At 41.5% G+C, this 18,592-nt stretch overlaps 1 protein-coding gene across 9 annotated transcripts in view; it reads right to left on the reverse strand.

The window, feature by feature from the left end:
• Nucleotides 1–18,592, reverse strand: part of clasp2 (cytoplasmic linker associated protein 2) — a 463,341-nt gene that overhangs the window by 243,879 nt on the left and 200,870 nt on the right. For all 9 annotated transcript variants that reach the window (XM_078216563.1, XM_078216560.1, XM_078216559.1 and 6 more), the window contains exons 14-16: nucleotides 8,959–9,018; nucleotides 4,675–4,752; nucleotides 3,005–3,172 (exon numbers count right to left, since the gene is read on the reverse strand). In XM_078216563.1, the coding sequence (XP_078072689.1) occupies nucleotides 3,005–3,172; nucleotides 4,675–4,752; nucleotides 8,959–9,018 (306 nt within the window). The remainder of the gene's footprint in view (nucleotides 1–3,004; nucleotides 3,173–4,674; nucleotides 4,753–8,958; nucleotides 9,019–18,592) is intronic.

Consider the following 18,592-nt stretch of genomic DNA (forward strand, 5'->3'; position numbering starts at 1 on the left):
TCTCAGCCCCATCATGGAAAGAGGATTGGTTAGCTAACAGAATGCAGATAGTAGAGATAAGAGAGTCATTTTGGGTTGGCAAACTGTAATTAGTGAGTGCCACAGGGATCAGTGCTGGGGCCTTGAATATTTTCAATTTGTATCGATGACTTGATGAAGGGTCCAAATGTAATGGTAGCGACATTTGTTGATTACAAATGACATTTAAATGTGTCATTTTGTATATCAATTAGGTTCCTGTCTGCTCTGGGTGGTCTGACCCAGGCACGATTCCCATTTTAGCCCTGACACCTGATTCATCGGTCCATCGGGTTTCCCAATAGAGGCGAGCGGTGAATCCTGGCCTTAACCTGGAGTACTGTGTTCTCTTTTGGTGTCCTTCCTTATGGATATAACTGCATTAAATGCAAATCAGAGAAGACTCACTCGTTTGATTCCTGGGATGAAGGGATTATGGTATATGCCTCTGTCGCTAGCTAGACACAGCATTTGTTGTCCATCCCTAACTGGCCTTGAGAAGGTAGTAGTGAGCTGCCTTCTTGAACCGCTGAAGCTCATTTGGTGTGGGCATACCCTTTGTGTTCTTAGGAAGGGAGTTCAAGTCAGGATGGTGTGTCGCTTGGGGTATTTGCAAAGAAAAAAATTGGAACTTGGATAAATGTGAATTATTGAAACTTCTTAATTTTTCAAGAAATTGGACCTTCTCAGTCACAATTACCCTCATCACCCACCATCTTGCCACTTCAGCATTTTACCTAACCTTCTCACTCCTGTTATTTTCCCAGTAAACATCACAACTTTCCACTCTTAGTGCAGCACTTCTCCAAACAGCACGACCCTCGTCCAAATACAGTGCTTCTTTGAATTCCACCCATCAGCTCAGCATCCCCCTCAATATAAAAGCAAAATATGGCGGATGCTGGGAATTCAAAATAAAAGCAAAAACTGCTGTAAAAATTCAGCACTGTTCTGATAAAAGATCACTCTACCTCAAATGATATTTGTTTCTCTCCACAGATGCTGCCTGACCAGATGTGTTTTTCCAGCATTTTTGTTTTTATTCCACCATCTCCCTCTCCTGCTAAAATAATTTAGTGTGAAGTAGGCCATTTTCCAAAAGCCATATTTTTATTATCTCATCAATATTCACCTCATTAAACATATTCATTTACTGGACTGATTGGCACCATTCATAACGTGCCCACAATGCAGAGGGGAACACCCGAATGGACATTCGTTTAAATCCCCCTCTGCACAGCTGAGAGACCTTTAATTTCAAAGCCGACAAAAGATTCTTATTCTGCCCAGCAACAGCACGAAGCTGCATCTTAAACCGGCCCTTGGCCAGAAGATCGGGATATCTGCGAGTCAAGACTTGGAGTGGGATATATGGCATAATTGTACTGTCAATAAAATATTACGGGAATAAAATGGCCAAGACAGGCAAAGAAACTTAATAAACCAGGATAAAAAGAATAAAAGATTAGATTAAATCCCCCTACACACAGGACAAAATGACATTAACACCTAATCTCGCAAGCATAGAATACAGACACAAAACATCAGAGGTCGATTTAGATAAGGGGACACATCGAGAGGATAATGGGAAACACATTAAAACACCGGGGCAAGAACAGGCAGTCCCATTAACACGGACACACACCATACAGATGCAAATTGACAAGCCTCCCAGGGAACCTCCTGACCAGACAGGCCACTTTTTAGGTATTGTAAAAATGTATGAGCAATTGTTCCCGCTCGAATTTGGATTCCTATAAATATCCAGAGCAAATGTGTAACTATGGAGATCAACGTGGCCAAGCCACTGTTTCTGAGCTGGTTACGCGGTTCTCCCTGGGATTCCAGTAATTGTACAATAAAGAAAAACGCTTTGAACTTTGCCTTGCGACTCGACCTCCTTGAATGCAATGGTATAAGGGATTTTTCCCTACAACAAGTGTCATCTCCTCTTCCCTCCCTTTAACCTCTTAACCATACCACCCTATAGCACTCCACTCCTTAATTCAAATATCCATGTCCTATGGCATTGGTTGGTTTGAAAACGGGATTTGGTCTTACATATTCAGTGTAATTTTAGCGAATAAAAATAACATTTTGACAGCTCATATTTTCCCCATCTTGCTCCCATACGTCTGAACTGGTCATTTTGCACCTCATTACCCTGTATATTTGCAACATTATCCCAAATAGAAACTTGGCTATAATTTTCCTCTTGAAAGTTTGTTCTCTACTCCACTAAGAAAAAAAATGTTAAACCTTTTACTTTTCTTCTTCACCAATCCTCATGGAGGTGTAAACATGTTCCAAGGTTATATTTTCGGGCAATGAAAAGTCCAGGTTAAGAAGATTAGAGGAGAAATTCTGGACACGTTTTTTCCCATTTAGTAAAAAAAAAAGGCAACACAGATGCGCATACACCCAGCCTCTAGAACTACAACATTCCTGAAAGAACAAATTTATCGGTGCTCAAAATGTTAATATGCAGTCTGATAAAATAAATAGTTAAGTGTAAAATTTAGAACCTGGAGGAAGAGATTCCCAATCACAGTCGAAATAGAATACCATTATCCAGCAACATGCATTTTTGAAGTATGAAAGACCTATAATTTGTAGTGCTGCAAATTAATTAGTATGGGCGGAATAGCCCTACACTGTTTCAGTTTTTTGCGTCCGCCAATCTATGAGTCTTCAAAGCAGCAATAAAGACAAATCTTTGTTTTGTTCATAGTCACAATTTTTCCTCATTACTGGAGTTCTATGTACAATACAATTTGAGCCAGTCGGTGTCAAAGTCCAACTGACTATACTTTCCAAGAAATGCAAAACATAATTACAGACTCATAACATGCTCAATTTGTGACCTTTACTCGTAATTTTTAGACAACTTAATCTGTTGGGAGAAAATATTGAGTCTATATATAATTCAAGAGCTATGCAGTGATTTTCTTTCAGGATAAGAGCTTTAAAAATAATCCTTTCATACTTAAGGCTCTCTTGTGAGCTGGAAGAGGACCGATCCGAATGAGGGAGAGATGCAGCACTACTGGAACTCTTCAGATGTGCCTGAAAACCTTTTTGATAGGAAGGTTCCAGGGAGTTGTATAATGCATCAGCTTCTGTGGGAAAGTGGTTTCGAAGACTCCAATAAGTTCTATGCAGAAAAATTAAACATCACAAGTTTTAGTATTTGAAAGAAACATTAAGTACTCATCTATATGTTATTAGTTAGCCTCTACCTAATTAATTGCTGGGAAAACATCCCAAGTCAAATATGAAAAAAACTACGCAGCAACAGAAAAGCGATAAAGTAAATAAATTCAAATTCCTTATTATTTATTGCTCAAGCCAATGATTCCTAAATATTGAGTAAATAAAAAAATATTGACAATTTCGAGTTTTGATGGCAATTAAGAAGTGAAATTCACTGAAAATCATGCAGAAAAACCAATACATCCTCTTTCTCCATTTCTCTTGCTCTCAAGATGCTAACTAATTTAAGTATGGCTACGTAGGCACTAGCAGCTCTGTGGTACTTCACTGAAGTTACTATTTTAATCCACGAGTCAAGGTGATTGTCAACAAGCTGTTTGTTTATGGTGAGAAAACTTGGCTGAGCCAAACATTGTTTTCGAGAAACAAACATTAGTATCTTTAAGCAGTATCTTTAAGCAGGGATAACACTGGATGATGAAATCCTGGCTGAATTTTCTTCCTCAAACTCAGAACTGAGGCTAATTTTACTACCCTAACCATTGCCTGAATGAAACTAACTATCTCAGCATAGGTCGGTAAAGCTGAAGTCTTCAGTTTTATGCCATTTAGAACTACTATACTGCATGTTTTTTTACTTGTACGAGAGCATTGTTTTAGTATGGGGTTGATAGTTTTGTAATTGTTTATAGTTCATAAGATATAGGAGCAAAATTAGGCCATTTGGCCCATCGGGTGCACTCCGCCATTCGATCGTGGCTGATATGTTCCTCATCACCATTTTTCTGCCTTCTCCCCATAACCCTTCAACCCATTACCAATTAAAAATCTGTCTAACTCCTCCTTAAATTTACTCCCTGTCCCAGCATCCACCTTACTTTGGGGTAGCGAATTCCACAGATTCACATCCCTTTGGGAGAAGTAGTTTCTCCTCAACTCTGTTTTAAATTTGCTACCCCTTATTTAAGACCATGACCTCTTGTCCTAGAATGCCCCACCAGCAGAAGCATCCGCTCCACGTCTACTCTATCCATACCTTTTATCATCTTGAATACCTCAATTTGATCTCCCCTCATTCTTCTAAATTCCAGAGAGTATAGGCCTAAACTGTTCAATCTTTCTTCATACAACAAACCCCTCATCTCTGGAATCAGTCTAGTGAACTTCCTCTGAACTGCCTCCAATGTCACTACATCTTTCCTCAAATAAGAGGACCAAAACTGAGCACAACACCATTTATTGTGTTCAAAGGGCAGAATTGCAGTTTATTAAGTAGGCTGATACTTATTAAAAAATGTAGGTTACAATGACAGCTCATTATTCATCTTCTGGGCATTACATATCTACAAACTGTTGCATTTTAATTCAATATAAGGTCAATGCTAATCTGGAGCAGAGTTAAAGTATTTTAAAATTATGAAAAGCTCTGTATTAGTTCCATACTTTCTAGCCTCCTGCCTGGCTTCTGCATCAGCATCCGAAATACCCTTCTTGATGGTCTCCACCAGAACAGTCACATGTCTAAGCAAAATATAGAAAATAAAGATGCATCCATTAATGTTAACCAATATATTGTGTATAAATGCACAGAGATATAAATAGACACGAGAATAAAATCGATCTATTTCACTTGCTGTGGCCAACTCGTTTACCAACACAGTATACTTGCAAATGATAGCAACTGTTTGAGGTGGACAGAGGTGGAGAGCGGAAACAAGGGAAACAACCAGACAGCATGTGCAGCACGAACCATCATATGGAAGTAGACTACCTTTGATGAGACAGTGTGCAGATTATGATATGGTGAGCTCAAGTGACCGTCAGTAAATATTAAAAAATCCACAGTTTCTGTGACAAAAGTTAATCTTTTGAGACTGGTGGCTTTCTATCAGTTGATTTCTTCAGCATGGTTGTGAAGCTTTTAAAAACAATTTAAACCCAAGTGTAAATTGATGTTCTCTTATTAAAAATGTAAAAGGAAATATTTACAATATTCAACTTCCATCTTTCAATTTTACCAAATATATCTTTTTCTTTTGTGTGTTAACCAACTGGGCGGCACGGTAGCACAGTGGTTAGCACTGCTGCTTCACAGCTCCAGGGTCCCGGGTTCGATTCCTGGCTCGGGTCACTGTCTGTGTGGAGTTTGCACATTCTCCTCGTGTCTGCGTGGGTTTCCTCCGGGTGCTCCGGTTTCCTCCCACAGTCCAAAGATGTGCGGGTTAGGTTGATTGGCCAGGTTAAAAATTGTCCCTGAGATGTGTAGTTCGAGGGATTAGTGGGTAAAATATGTGGGGGTAGGGCCTGGGTGGGATTGTGGTCGGTGCAGACTCGATGGGCCGAATGGCCTCCTTCTGCACTGTAGGGTTTCTATGTTTCTATGTCTATGGAAGCTGTGGTAAAACCTAAGCCAAGTTTCCTGCATTAGTTAATCAACTGATTACATCATTCAATAAATTAGTGCAAAACAAACGAAGGGAGCAGTGGTGTTATCCAGTAGCGAAGTGAGATTTGGAAGTTTTGTTTGTAACAAATTGCAAAAAAGGTTTAATTTCACTTTTGAGGTAAACTTTATATGCAACTATAAGGATACAACTATGATCTACACTTATTTTTATTTATAAAATACAACTTCGTTACATAAAATTACCACAAATTTGACTTCTGTTTAAGGGTGTTTACAAATGCCAGTGCACCAACAGAGCACAGAATGAACTCTGAGTTGGTGGCTTCAATGCCCCATGACCAAGAGTGGCTTTCAGACTTGCAAAAGGTGGAGAGAGACCCAAGACAAGGAAAAACCAAATGACCTCAGCCTCAACAAACTGTTGGAAATATATCTGCTCATAACAGTACTGGCAGCAATGATCATTGCACAGTTGTGGTGAAGATGAAGTCCTGTTCTCGCACTAAGATCTTCCATCATGTTGTGTGGCACTAACACCTTGCTAAATGGGAGAGATTCAGATCAAATCTTGCAGCTCAAAATTGGACATCCATGAGGGGCCCAGAAGGCCATCTGCAGCAGAATTATATTCCATTATAATTTGTAACTTCGTGACCTGGCATATTCCCCTCACTCTATTATTATCATCAAGGTAAGTGAATAACACTGCTTCAATGTGGAGTACCTGTGGCATGAGGCATATCTAAAAATGAGGTGCAAATCTGGTGAAGCTACAACATAGGACTACAGGCATGCCAAACAGTAGAATCAACATATTGTCGGCAGAGTGAATTGATTTCATAACCCACAGCAGACTTATGCCACATCCGATCCTGAATCTTGGATTGAATTTAATTGGTGGGCAATTAAATAACGGGAGGAACAGGCTTCACAAACATCCTCATCCTCAATGATGGCCGCACGCAGCATGTTACTGCAAAAGAATTATGTTGAAGTGTTTGCAAACATCCTTAGCCCGAAGTGTCAAGGTGATCCATCTTCGCAAGGTCCCCACCATCACAGAAGACAGTGTTCAACCAAATTGATTCACTCCATGTGATATCAAGAAATGGCTGTGTGCACTGGATACTGCAAAACTATGGGCCCTGACAAGATCCAGCCTGGAGTGAAGACTTGATGCCCCAGAAGGATACACACGCTTAGCCAAGCTACCCCTCTATGGCTATAACATTAGCATCTACTTAACAAAAGCAGAAGGTTGCCCAGGTATGTCTGTCCACAGAAAGCAGGATAACTACAATCAATTCACAATTGCCATTCCCATAGTCTATCAAAGTTACTGAAGGAGTCATTAACAGTGCAATCAAACAACACTTCCTCAACTCGTAGTGACCAACCAGTGAGCGAAAATCCAGGCCAGAATGTCTGTCAAATCACTTCTTGACAAAGTGGTTGAGGCAGGAATCCTTGAGGCATTTGGATATCCACTTGAGGAGCTATAACTTATGGGATTATGGACGAAGAGCTGGAATTGGGCTTTTTGACAAATGGACAAGGTGAACCAAATGACCTCTTTCTATGCTGTAATGTTCTACTGTTCTGTTTGTACTAACCTACTCATCGGTGCGATTTGGATTTTGCCAGAATCACTTCTTGGATCCAACCATGAACATGATCAAAAGATCGAGTTGTCATAGTGTCTGCCCTCAGCAGCAAGCAGCCCTCAAATTTGAAGTGAATAAAATCAAGGGAAAGTTCTCCACTGGTTGGTGTCAAGTCTAGCACATTGGAAGATGGCTGTGGTTGATGGAGACCAATCATCTCCGCCCAGGACATCACCGCATATGTTCCTTTGGGCAGTGTGCAAAGGTCCAACGATCTTCACCTTCCTTCCAGCTCAGAAAAGGGAAGGTTTGCTGATCATTGCGGTGTTCTCACATAATGAAACAGTTCAAGCCCAAATGCAAGAGGACTTTAACAGGATTCAGTTTTGGGCTAATAAGTAACATTCAAGCCACAAGAGTATGAGGCAATGCCTTTCACCAACGAGAGAGTTGAACCATCTCCCCTATACATTCAATGGCATTACCCATTGTCAAATTCCTCACCATCAATATCCTGAGGGACCCACTGACTAGAAGCTTAACTGGACCAGCCATGGAAACATTATGTCTACAAAAGCAGGTCAGAGGCTGGGTATTCTGCTATGAATGATTCACCTCCTCATGACTGAAAAAGCCTTTCCTCCACTGACAAATTAAATGTCAGGAGTCTGATGGAATATTCTCTGCTAGCCTGGATGACTATAGCTCCAACAATTCTGAAATTCAACACTATTCAGGACCAAAGCAGTCTGCTTGATTGGTATTCCAATCAACTTGAATGTTACTCTCATCATCATGGCTGTCGAGTGCACCTCCTATAAGATGCATTGCAACAAGGCCTCCTTTTTAGCACCTAAACTCGCGACCTCCATCAACGCGAAGGACAAGGACTACACGGACAGTTAACACACCATCTTGATAAAGAAATACATTGCTGCTCCTTTGCTGTCAACAGCACTGTGGGTGTACATTCTTTCACAAGACGGGTTTCAGCGATCCAAAATGTTGGCTTATCATATTCTCAAGGGGCATTAGGGATACATAATAAGTGCTGACTCTGCTACTGAGGTTTACACCCAGTGAAAATATTCTTACAAAAAGCACGACAAGGTTTATATGTAGCTTTACTCTCAGTGTAGAGGTGCAAGAATATCAACTTGAAATTTTCTTCAAATATTTAGCACATCTATTTTCCACATGATTTAACAACTGTAATGCTTCATAATAATCATGAAAAGTTTGCAAATAAACAATACAAAGAACAAAGAACAAAGGACAAAGAAAATTACAGCACAGGAACAGGCCCTTTGGCCCTCCAAGCCTGCACCGACCATGTTCCCCGACTTAACTAAAACCCCCTACCCTTCCAGGGACCATATCCCTCCATTCCCATCCTATTCATGTACTTGTCAAGACGCCCCTTAAAAGTCACTACCGTATCCGCTTCCACTACCTCCCCGGCAACGAGTTCCAGGCACCCACTACTCTGTGTGTAAAAAATCTGCCTCGTACATCCCCTTTAAAACCTGCCCCTTGCACCTTAAACCTATGCCCCCTAGTAATTGACTCTTCCACCCTGGGAATCAGCTTTGAAAAAATAATTTACTCAAATGGGTTTAACAAGTATCACTTTCATTAATACCCAACTTCTTATCCCTCCCACAAACTTTTAGAATAAACAGATTCCCCCTTCTTTTGAATTATTTCTGAACTTACCTTTCCAAGGAATGCGTTTGCCATTCCTGCAACAACAAATCTAAAAATTCGTAACAGCGTCTGCAAATAATAATATGGAAAAGTCAATCTTGTACAAATGAAATTAACACTTTACAAAATGAGCTCAAACTCTCAGTTGACATTGGAATTTTAAGTGAACAAATTCAGATAATGAAGAAGTTACTCTTGGCCACTTGGATTACCGTGTGTTAGATAAATGTACATGTGGTCAACTGCAAACATTTCAGGGTTTCTGTTACACAAACTGGGGTAGCAAAGGAAAACTTTAAATTAGTTAATTTCTTAAAGAATTAGTCCACTGGTCCATTAGTCATTAATTGATGCTTACAAGTGGGGATTTTCCGACATCATTTTCTCATTTAAACAACCTACCCAGTCAGTGGCCTTATGAGCTAAAATCTGTCTCTTGTCCTTTTTGTCTGACTGAAATATGTAGACCAATCTAACAAATAAATCTAACAAATGGATAACTCATTGTATTGTCCAAGTAGTGTGGGGAAAAAGGGAAAATAGTTGATGTCATTACTATGCACTGCAGCTCAACAGCAGTTTGCTCTCATAAAGGAAGATTATTGAAAGCAGAGATCACATTTAAACAAGGATAAAAAATAAAATCTTTTAGGGCCTCAACAGTTGTCATACTACTAATTGATCATTTACTTAAAAATACAAGTAAACTTGTTCTTCCCTGCTCAAATATTTATTATGTGGAGATGCCGGCGTTGGACTGGGGTAAACACAGTCAGAGTTTTAACAGCACCAGATTAAAGTCCAACAGGTTTATTTGGTAGCAAATGCCATTAGCTTTCGGAGCGCTGCTCCTTCGTCATATGGAGTGGATATCTGCTCTCAAACAGGGCTGTTTGAGAGCAGATATCCACTCCATCTGACGAAAGAGCAGCGCTCCGAAAGCTAATGGCATTTGCTACCAAATAAACCTGTTGGACTTTAACCTGGTGCTGTTAAAACTCTTAATACAAATATTTTTTGGCAGTTTTGAGATAATTCACAATCATAGATGAGCTTTTTTTCTCATCTTTCATTTTCTATTGCAAATCCTAAAATTGTGTTACATTTCCCGGCCTTCCTGACATGTATAATTTAAGCTCTTCTTGGTCAAGATTGCCCTTCCTTCTCTTTGAAATTCAACGTATTTCTTTGTTTTATCTTTTTCTCTTTTTCTTTGAAACACAAGGATTTTCTGCTCTTTTATTCTTTGAAACTCTCTTATTCCCTTTGGAATTCTAATATAAGTTTTTGCACTTCAACTCCAAATACAAGTTTTCTCATTTTCTTCTCACATTTCTGCCTCCAATTCCAGTTGTTTCATGTGCAACTGAATTCTAGCTAACTTATGCTGCATGCTACAACAATTATTTTTCTCTTCCTCAAATATTTTATTTATATATATATTTCCACCACTGCCTTTAAATTAACCTTTGTTGACTGTTACAAGGCATTTGTGGATACATAGAAACATAGAAGATAGGAACAGGAGGAGGCCATTAGGCCCTTCGAGCCTCCTCCGCCATTCACTGCGATCATGGCTGATCATCCAACTCAATAACCTAATCCTGCTTTTTCCCCATAACCTTTGATCCCATTCGCTCCAAGAGTTATATCCAGCTGCCTCTTGAATACATTCAATGTTTTGGCATCAACTATTTCCTGTAGTAATGAATTCCACAGGTTCACCACTCTTTGGGTGAAGTAATGTCTCCTCACCTCCATCCTAAATGGTCTATCCTGAATCCTCAGACTCTGACCGCTGGTTCTGGACTCCCCTCAATCGGGAATATCTTCCCTGCATCTATCCTGTCTAGTCCTGTTAGAATTTTATAAGTCTCCATGAGATTCCACCACCCCCCCTCTTTCGTCTGAACGCCAGCAAAAACAATCCTAGCCTAGTCAATCTCTCCTCATACATCAGTCCCGCTATCCCCGAAATCAGCCTGGTAAACCTTCGCTGCGCTCCCTCGAGAGCAAGAACATCCTTCCTCAGAAAAGGAGACCAAAACTGCACACAATATTTAGGTGTGGTCTCACCAAGGCCCTGTATAATCGCAACAACACATCACTGCTCCTGTACTCGAAATCTCTTGCAATGAAGGCCAACATGCCATTTGCCTTCTTTACCGCCTGCTGCACCTGCATGCTTACCTTCAGTGACTGGTGCACAAGGACACCCAGGTCCCACTGCACACTCCCTTTACAGCCATTCAGGTAGTAATCTGCCTTCTTGTTTTTGCTTCCAAAGAGAATAGCATCACATTTATCAAAATTATACTGCATCTGCCACTGATTTGCCCACTCACCCAACCTGTTCACATCATTCTGAAGGATCTCTGCATCCTCCTCACAGTTCACCCTCTCATCCAACTTGATATTATCTGCAAACTTTGAAATGTTACATTTTGTTCCCTCATCCAAATCATTAATCTATATTGTGAAGAGCTGGGGTCCCAGCACCGATCCCTGTGGCACCCCACTAGTTACTGCCTGCCAATTTGAAAATCAGCCATTAATTCCTACTCTTTGTTTCCTCTCTGCCAACCAGTTATCTATCCATCTCAATACACTTCCCCAATCCCAGGCACTTGAATCTTGCACGATAATCCCTTTTGCAGGACTTTGTCAAATGCTTTCTTAAAGTCCAAATATACCACATCAGACTGACTCCCCCTTGTCAACTCTTACTAGTTACATCTCCAAAGAATTCTAACAGATTTGTCAAGCATGATTTCCCCTTCATAAATCCATGCTGACTCTGTCTGATCCTGCCACTGCATTCTAAATGCTCTGCTATAAAGTCCTTACATTCTCTCTCTCTCTCTCTCTCTCTCTCTCTCTCTCTCGAGAGAGAGAGAGAGAGATACTACAGCAATGGACATAGCCATGATAGATTTTTAATAAATCTAAGAAAAGCAACTGTGAAATCTTCTTTACACATGGAGATGAAGGGAGTGAAGGCATGGTAGCTAAATTTGCAGATGATACAAAGATAGGTAGAAAAGTATGTTGTGAAGAGGACAGAAGGGGGTTGCAGACAGATATAGTTCGCTAGAATGTGTAGACAAAAAAACAGGCAGATAGAGGAATACGAGACGTTGTTCACTTCAGCAGGAACAAAAAAAAAGCAGAATATTAGTTAAATGGAAAACAGCTGCAGAATTCGGAGGGATCTAGGTGTTCTAGTGTACGAATCACGTAAAGTTAGTAAGCAAGTAATTAAAAAGGCTAATGGAATGCTATACTTTATTGCAAGAGGAATGGAAACATAAAAATCAAGGATGTTATGCTTCAGTTATACAGGACAGTCGTGAGACCACGTGTTGAATATCATGTGCACTTTTGGTCATATTTATGGAAGATTGTAAATGTATTCAGGCTGATTTGCTAGATTGAAACCTGGAATGAGTGGGTTGTCTTATAAGGTTCAACAGACTGGGCTTGTTTCTACTGGAGTTCAAAAAGGTGAGAGGTGACTTGACTGAAGTATGTAGGAATCTGAATGGTCTTTGATTTGATACATGTATTAACATACAGTGAAAAGTATTGTTTCTTTCACGCTATACAGACAAAACATCCTGTTCATAGAGAAGGAAATGAGAGAGTGCAGAATGTGTTGTTATAGCCATAGCTAGGGTGTAAAGGTCAATCTAATGCAAGGTAAGTCCATTCAAAAGTCTGACAGCAGCAGGGAAGAAGCTTGAGTCAGTTGGTACGTGACCTCAGACTTTTGTATCTTTTTCCCACGGAAGAAGGTAGAAGAATGTCCAAGGTGCGTGGGGTCCTTAATTATGCTGGCTGCTTCACCGAGGCAGCAGGAAGTGTAGACGGAGTCAATGAATGGGAGGCTGGTTTGCGTGATGGATTGGGCTACATTCACGACCGTTTGTAGTTCCTTGTGGTCTTGGGCAGAGCAGGAGCCATACCAAGCTGTGATACAACCAGAAAGAATGCTTTCTATAGTGCATCTGTAAATGTTGGTGAGTCATAGCTGACATGCCAAATTTCCTTCGTCTTCTGAGAAATTAGAGATGTTGGTGGGCTTTCTTAACTATAGTGTCAGCATGGGGGGAACCAGGACAGGTTGTTGGTGATCTGGACACCTAAAAACATGAAGCTCTCGACCATTTCTACTTCGTCCCTGTTGATGTAGACAGAAGCATGTTCTCCTTTACGTTTCCTGAAGTCGATAACGAACTCCTTCGTTTTGTTGACATTGAGGGAGAGATTATTGTTGCCGCACCAGTTCACCAGATTCTCTATCTCATTCTTGTACTCTGTCTCGTCATTGTTTGAGATCCGACCCACTACTGTGGTGTCGTCAGCAGACTTGAAAATCGAACTGGAGGGGAATTTGGCCACACAGTCATAGATGTATAAGGAGTACAGTAGGGGGCTGAGAACACAGCCTTGTGGGGCACCGGTATTGAGGATGATCGTGGAGGTGTTGTTGCCTATCCTTACTGATTGTGGTCTGTGAGTTAGGAAGTTCAGGATCCAGTCACAGAGGGAGGTGCCAGAGTTTGGAGTTGGAGATGAGTTTCGTGGGAGTAATGTTGTTGGAGGCTAAGCTGTAGTCAATAAATAGCAGTTTGGCATAGGTGTCCTTGTTATCTAGATGTTCCAGGGTTGGGTGATGGCCAGGGAGATGGCGTCTACTGTGGACCTGTTGTGGCGACAGGCAAATTGTAGTGGATCCAGGTAGTCCGGGAGGCTGGAATTGATTCATGCCATGACTAACCTTTCGAAGCACTTCATAATGATGGATGTCAGAGCCACCGGCCGATAGTCATTAAGGCACATGCTTGGTTTTTCTTAGGTACCGGGATGATGATCGGCTTCATGAAGCAGATAGGGACCTCAGATTGTTGTAAAGAGAAGTTGAAGATGTCTGCGAATACTCCCACCAGCTGATCCGCACAGGATCTGAGTGCTCGGCCGGGTACCCCACCTGGATCAGTCGCTTTCCGTGGGTTGATCTTGGAGAAAGCTGCTCTGACATCTGCAATGGTGACTCCAGATACAGGTTCATCCAGTGCTTCCAGGGTGGAGGGCATGCTCTTGCTGACCTCTTGCTCAAAATGGGCATAGAATGCATTGAGCTCATCATGGAGGGGTGCGTTGGAGCCGGCGACCTTACATGCCTTCATCTTGTAGCCTGTTATATCTTGCAGACCTTACCATAGTTGGCGGGGGGTCGGTGAGGTGGATGTGGGCGAGTCCAGAAAAGGGGCATTGTTATAAAATTATGGGCTGCCCTATTAGGGCAGAGAATATGAGGGTTGTGTGACTTGGGATCATACTGCCTTAGAAAGGCAGTTGAAGGTGGGGGGTCATTAAATATTTTTAATGCAGAGATAGATTAATTCCCTTGCCTAACAAGAATCCAAGGTTCCCAGGACAGCATAGTGGCTAGCCCTGCTGCCTCACAGTGCCAGGGACCTGGGTTCGATTTTGGCCTTGGGTGACTGTATGGAGTTTGCATGTTCTCCCGTGTCTGCATGGGTTTCCTCTGAGTGCTCTGGTTTCCTCTCAGTCCAAAGATGTGCAGGTTAGCTGGATTACCCATGCTAAATTGCCTCTTAGTGCCAAAAGATGTATTGGTTAGGCGGATTTATCATGGTAAATAGGATTTTGTGGATAGGGCGAAGGGGAAGTCCATGCTCTTTCAGACAGTCTGTGCAGACTCCATGGCCTCTTTCTGCACTGTAGGGATTCTACGGTTATTGGGAGTAAATGAGAATATAGAATTTGAAACCGTAACAGATCAGCCATGATCTTATTGAATGACAGAGCAGGCTTCAGGGGCCAACTTCTGTTCCTATTCTGCATGTTCGTTTGTGGGTTGTAAGGGACCCTGGGGATTCATGGTTTGGCATGGAAGGTTTTAGGGGCCATTGAAAGTGGTTGGGTCCAGGAGTGGCACGTATGGGCATGAGAAGTGGGTGAGGGCTTAATGTTTGAGAAAAGGACTAGGCCAAATTCTCAGAGAACCAAACTTGGTACTCAGCAGTCCCTGTGGCAGCCTCTGATCTGCATCCGGGAGTGGTGGGTCTGGCTCCATCTGCCCCAAGATACCACCATTCGTGTACTTCTTTCTTTATGAGTGCTGTGCGCTAGGAAATTCCCCAACTCCCAGTGACCAACCCGTGAGTGAAAATCCAGGCCAGAATGTCTGTCAACAGTAAGCCTCAGCCTTTGTTTTCAGGTGTGACACACTGTGTACATTTCAAGAGTCACTCCTGGGCCCATCCCTGTCCCCTTGGGAACCAAGTCACACAGACTTGTTCTATGGCAGGAGTCATAGAAGATCACATGTCTCTTCATTCTATCCTGAGCTAAAGTGACAGTCTAAAAACATAATCACCTTCTAAACCTCACAATCATAAGAGCTGCCATTGGTATTGCAATGCCCAAAAATATTTTCCTCATTATAAAGGCTCTATGATCCACATGAACAGTGAAATCAGCCAGCCATACTAGGATTGCACCATGTTTCTGGGCCTAGCTACCTTTTTAACTTCTGTCCAAATGAGTAACATCTAAAGCAGCAAAGTATCTTGGGCATCCCTTCTGGCCAATACAAAGAGCGTTTCCCTTCACGTCACAAAATGTACATTTACAAACCAAAGTGTTATCTCAGGAATTTAATATAATGTTTAAAGAGAAAGTTGAAAAAGATAAATCAAACTTGAACACTTATTTGTAATTTTAATCTGTCATAGAAACACTAAGTATTTCAGTTCTGCCAAAATTGGAATTAAACTTCAATCTCCTTTCTCGAAAACATTAATAGGAGTCAAGAACACTTGATCCACTCCTTCCTGATTGCAGAAGTACAATCTGTTCATTGCCAGCCCACAGGAGTAGGACAAGACTACTACAACCATTATGATTCCTCTTTGTCTCTTTCTCACACTTGAGCGCACGCGCACACACGCAACTCCAACAACCATTTAATTCCAGTCAAGAAACTACAGCTTCCTTGATAAAAGGTCAAGTTCAGTACAATGACCAAATGCCTGGTATATTTGGAAAGTAGTATTGTTACAATTTTCTGTTCTGTTAGCCTCTCAGGTACCATGTCCTCAGTTACTTTTTTAAGACCTCTGACATGTTTTACACTCTGGAGAATAAATTTACCAAAATACTATTATCTCGTTACATTATCTCGTTCCATCATGTAACAATGACCTCCCCAGTGTGAATAGGTGTTATGCGCTTTTCTCATGTTTCAGAGGGAAAACTGATGAGCATGCTCGTGAAACAAGGCTAAACGTAAAGCAACAAATTCTTACTTTACATGAAAATATTACTTTGAACAACTACAATAGTTTTCATGCAAGGTTTTATTCATTTCCTATTGCTCCTCAATGTCAAAATTTAAGCAAACTTATCTTTGATATGGGCCTAATTTATTTATTGCTGATTATCACTAATTTAGAAATGAAACATCTCTGCGTTAAATTCAGCAGTAATTCTTTGACGAAGATAGATTCAACACAAACTACCAATGAAAGTGACCTTGAACGAAAACAGAAAATGCTAAAATAAAATACACAGCAAGTTAAGCTGCAACTGTGAAAAGAGAAACAGAGTTAAAGACTCAGATATCTGACCTTCCATCAGTTCTGAAAGGTCATCACTGAAACATTGGGCAGCATCTTGTGCTATACTGGTAGTGAGCTTGGAGGTGTGAAAGGGATATAATTAGGTGGGATGGTGGTATTCTGAAACCCCAAAGCCTTCATGCCTTAGCCAGCATTAAGTTCTGGGCAGAAGGGCTATAGTCAACCTTCTTGCCCCACCGTTTATTGTAGTCCTTACTTACCAACGTGGTAGTTACCTGTGTCACTTCAAGATCCTGTGATTCCAGTAGGCATTTTTCTAGCAGCAGTCACTTCGTTCTCCATGGCACTGTGCAGAAGATGTGACAGCCTAATAGCCGGCAGCTCTCAGTGGGGGAGACTTGGACCCCAGGGTTTTGATTTCAGGGGCAAGAATGCCACTGACTTCGCCACTGCCTGATTAGTTTGTGCTTTGACAGGCCTTTCCAAAAAAAAAGCAGCCTGGATTTCATTCTGGCTTTCCAGGCGGCAATACCATGGAAGCCTCAACAGGATTCCACCCATTAACACTTCCTCTCTCCACAGATGCTGCTTGACTTGCTGAATATTTATGACATTTTCCATTTTTATTTCAGATTTGCTTTTATTTGAAAGAACATGACTACCTCGGAAAAGGATTCTTTTCCTTCTTGATGATGATACATGTCATAAATTTTGTTTGTTCTATGAAAATCTCTGTTGTGTTCAAGGAATCTAAGTTATTTGTTTACTAAGGGTCTGAATATCTCAGAGGAGGCAAAAAAAATTCATCTTACAAAGCAAGCTGCAAGACAAACCAGTGCAGCATTGCAACTGGGTGCAAATCCAGGTGTTTAGCAAGTAGGGGGGGCTTGAAGTGCCCATCTTGTTCCGTAAATCTAGTCTAGTCTGTAGTTAGCAGTAACTGGAAAGAACTGTGGAAATGGACCAAATTTGTATTGTATTTCCAGCCTTAGGAGGAATAAACACACTCTTCTGAGAGAGCTGAAAACTTAGTCTGTGGTGGTGGGGAGAGTGAGCCTGGTGGCAGGAGGAGAGGGAGGAACGTTGTGGGAAAAGGGATGTCAAGGAGAGAGAGGTGATGTTCATTTTCATTTGCTTCTTGTACCTTTTTCCACCCTGAAGTAATTGGTTCTTACTGTACTACTGGGAAAGGAGCCAGCTATTTGGTGCATATCTAGATCTAAAGTTCAAAATGCAAGCAAGCATGCAAAGTAATTGGGCATTCATACCCTGTCAATGTGGGCAAATAGCAGAAAGATGGCTCATAATAGCTTCAGTTAAGTATGTGGCAATGTAAAGCCATTATCTTTTTATTTTGAGATAAACATCCACTTCCTTTGACCTTCTATGGGTTGGAGGATTTGGTCTGTGAGGTAGCTCCAAATAGATACTTGTAGGGGTGAGCGCACGGAGCAGGCAAAGGTTTGCACATGAAGTACTGATGATCATGCAAGTCTCATTCCTCAGCAAAATGATTAAAGGTGAGGTTGTCCCTGACAATCCAGGCATGTCTCTCCATTGCCCTGGAATTCTGGAGAGGTACACCAATATCTCTGCCCTCTTCTGTATATTTGTCTCCATCATTGACACCCGAGGAGGTTCTTAGCTCCTCCATGTCATCTCATGGCAATTCCTCTCCCCTTTGAATTGCAGTATTGTGTCAAATATAGCTGACTACAACAATCCTGCACACCATTGTAGCATGTACTGCAATGCTCTGCTAAACTGATTAAGGCAGTCAAGTATATTTTCAGCAATCCTATGGTCTGCTCTGAGATTGCCTTGGTCAATCCGTATGCTGCATTGGGATGTTCCTCCTCTGCGTGGGTTTCCTCCGGGTGCTCCGGTTTCCTCCCACAGTCCAAAGATGTGCGGGGTAGGTTGATTGGCCATGCTAAAAATTGCCCCTTAGTGTCTTGGGATGCGTAGATTAGCGGGTAAAATATGTAGGGATATGGGGGTAGGGCCTGGGTGGGATTGTGGTCGGTGCAGAC

This window comes from Mustelus asterias, chromosome 7 (genome assembly GCF_964213995.1).
Source record: "Mustelus asterias chromosome 7, sMusAst1.hap1.1, whole genome shotgun sequence".
NCBI lineage: Eukaryota > Metazoa > Chordata > Chondrichthyes > Carcharhiniformes > Triakidae > Mustelus > Mustelus asterias.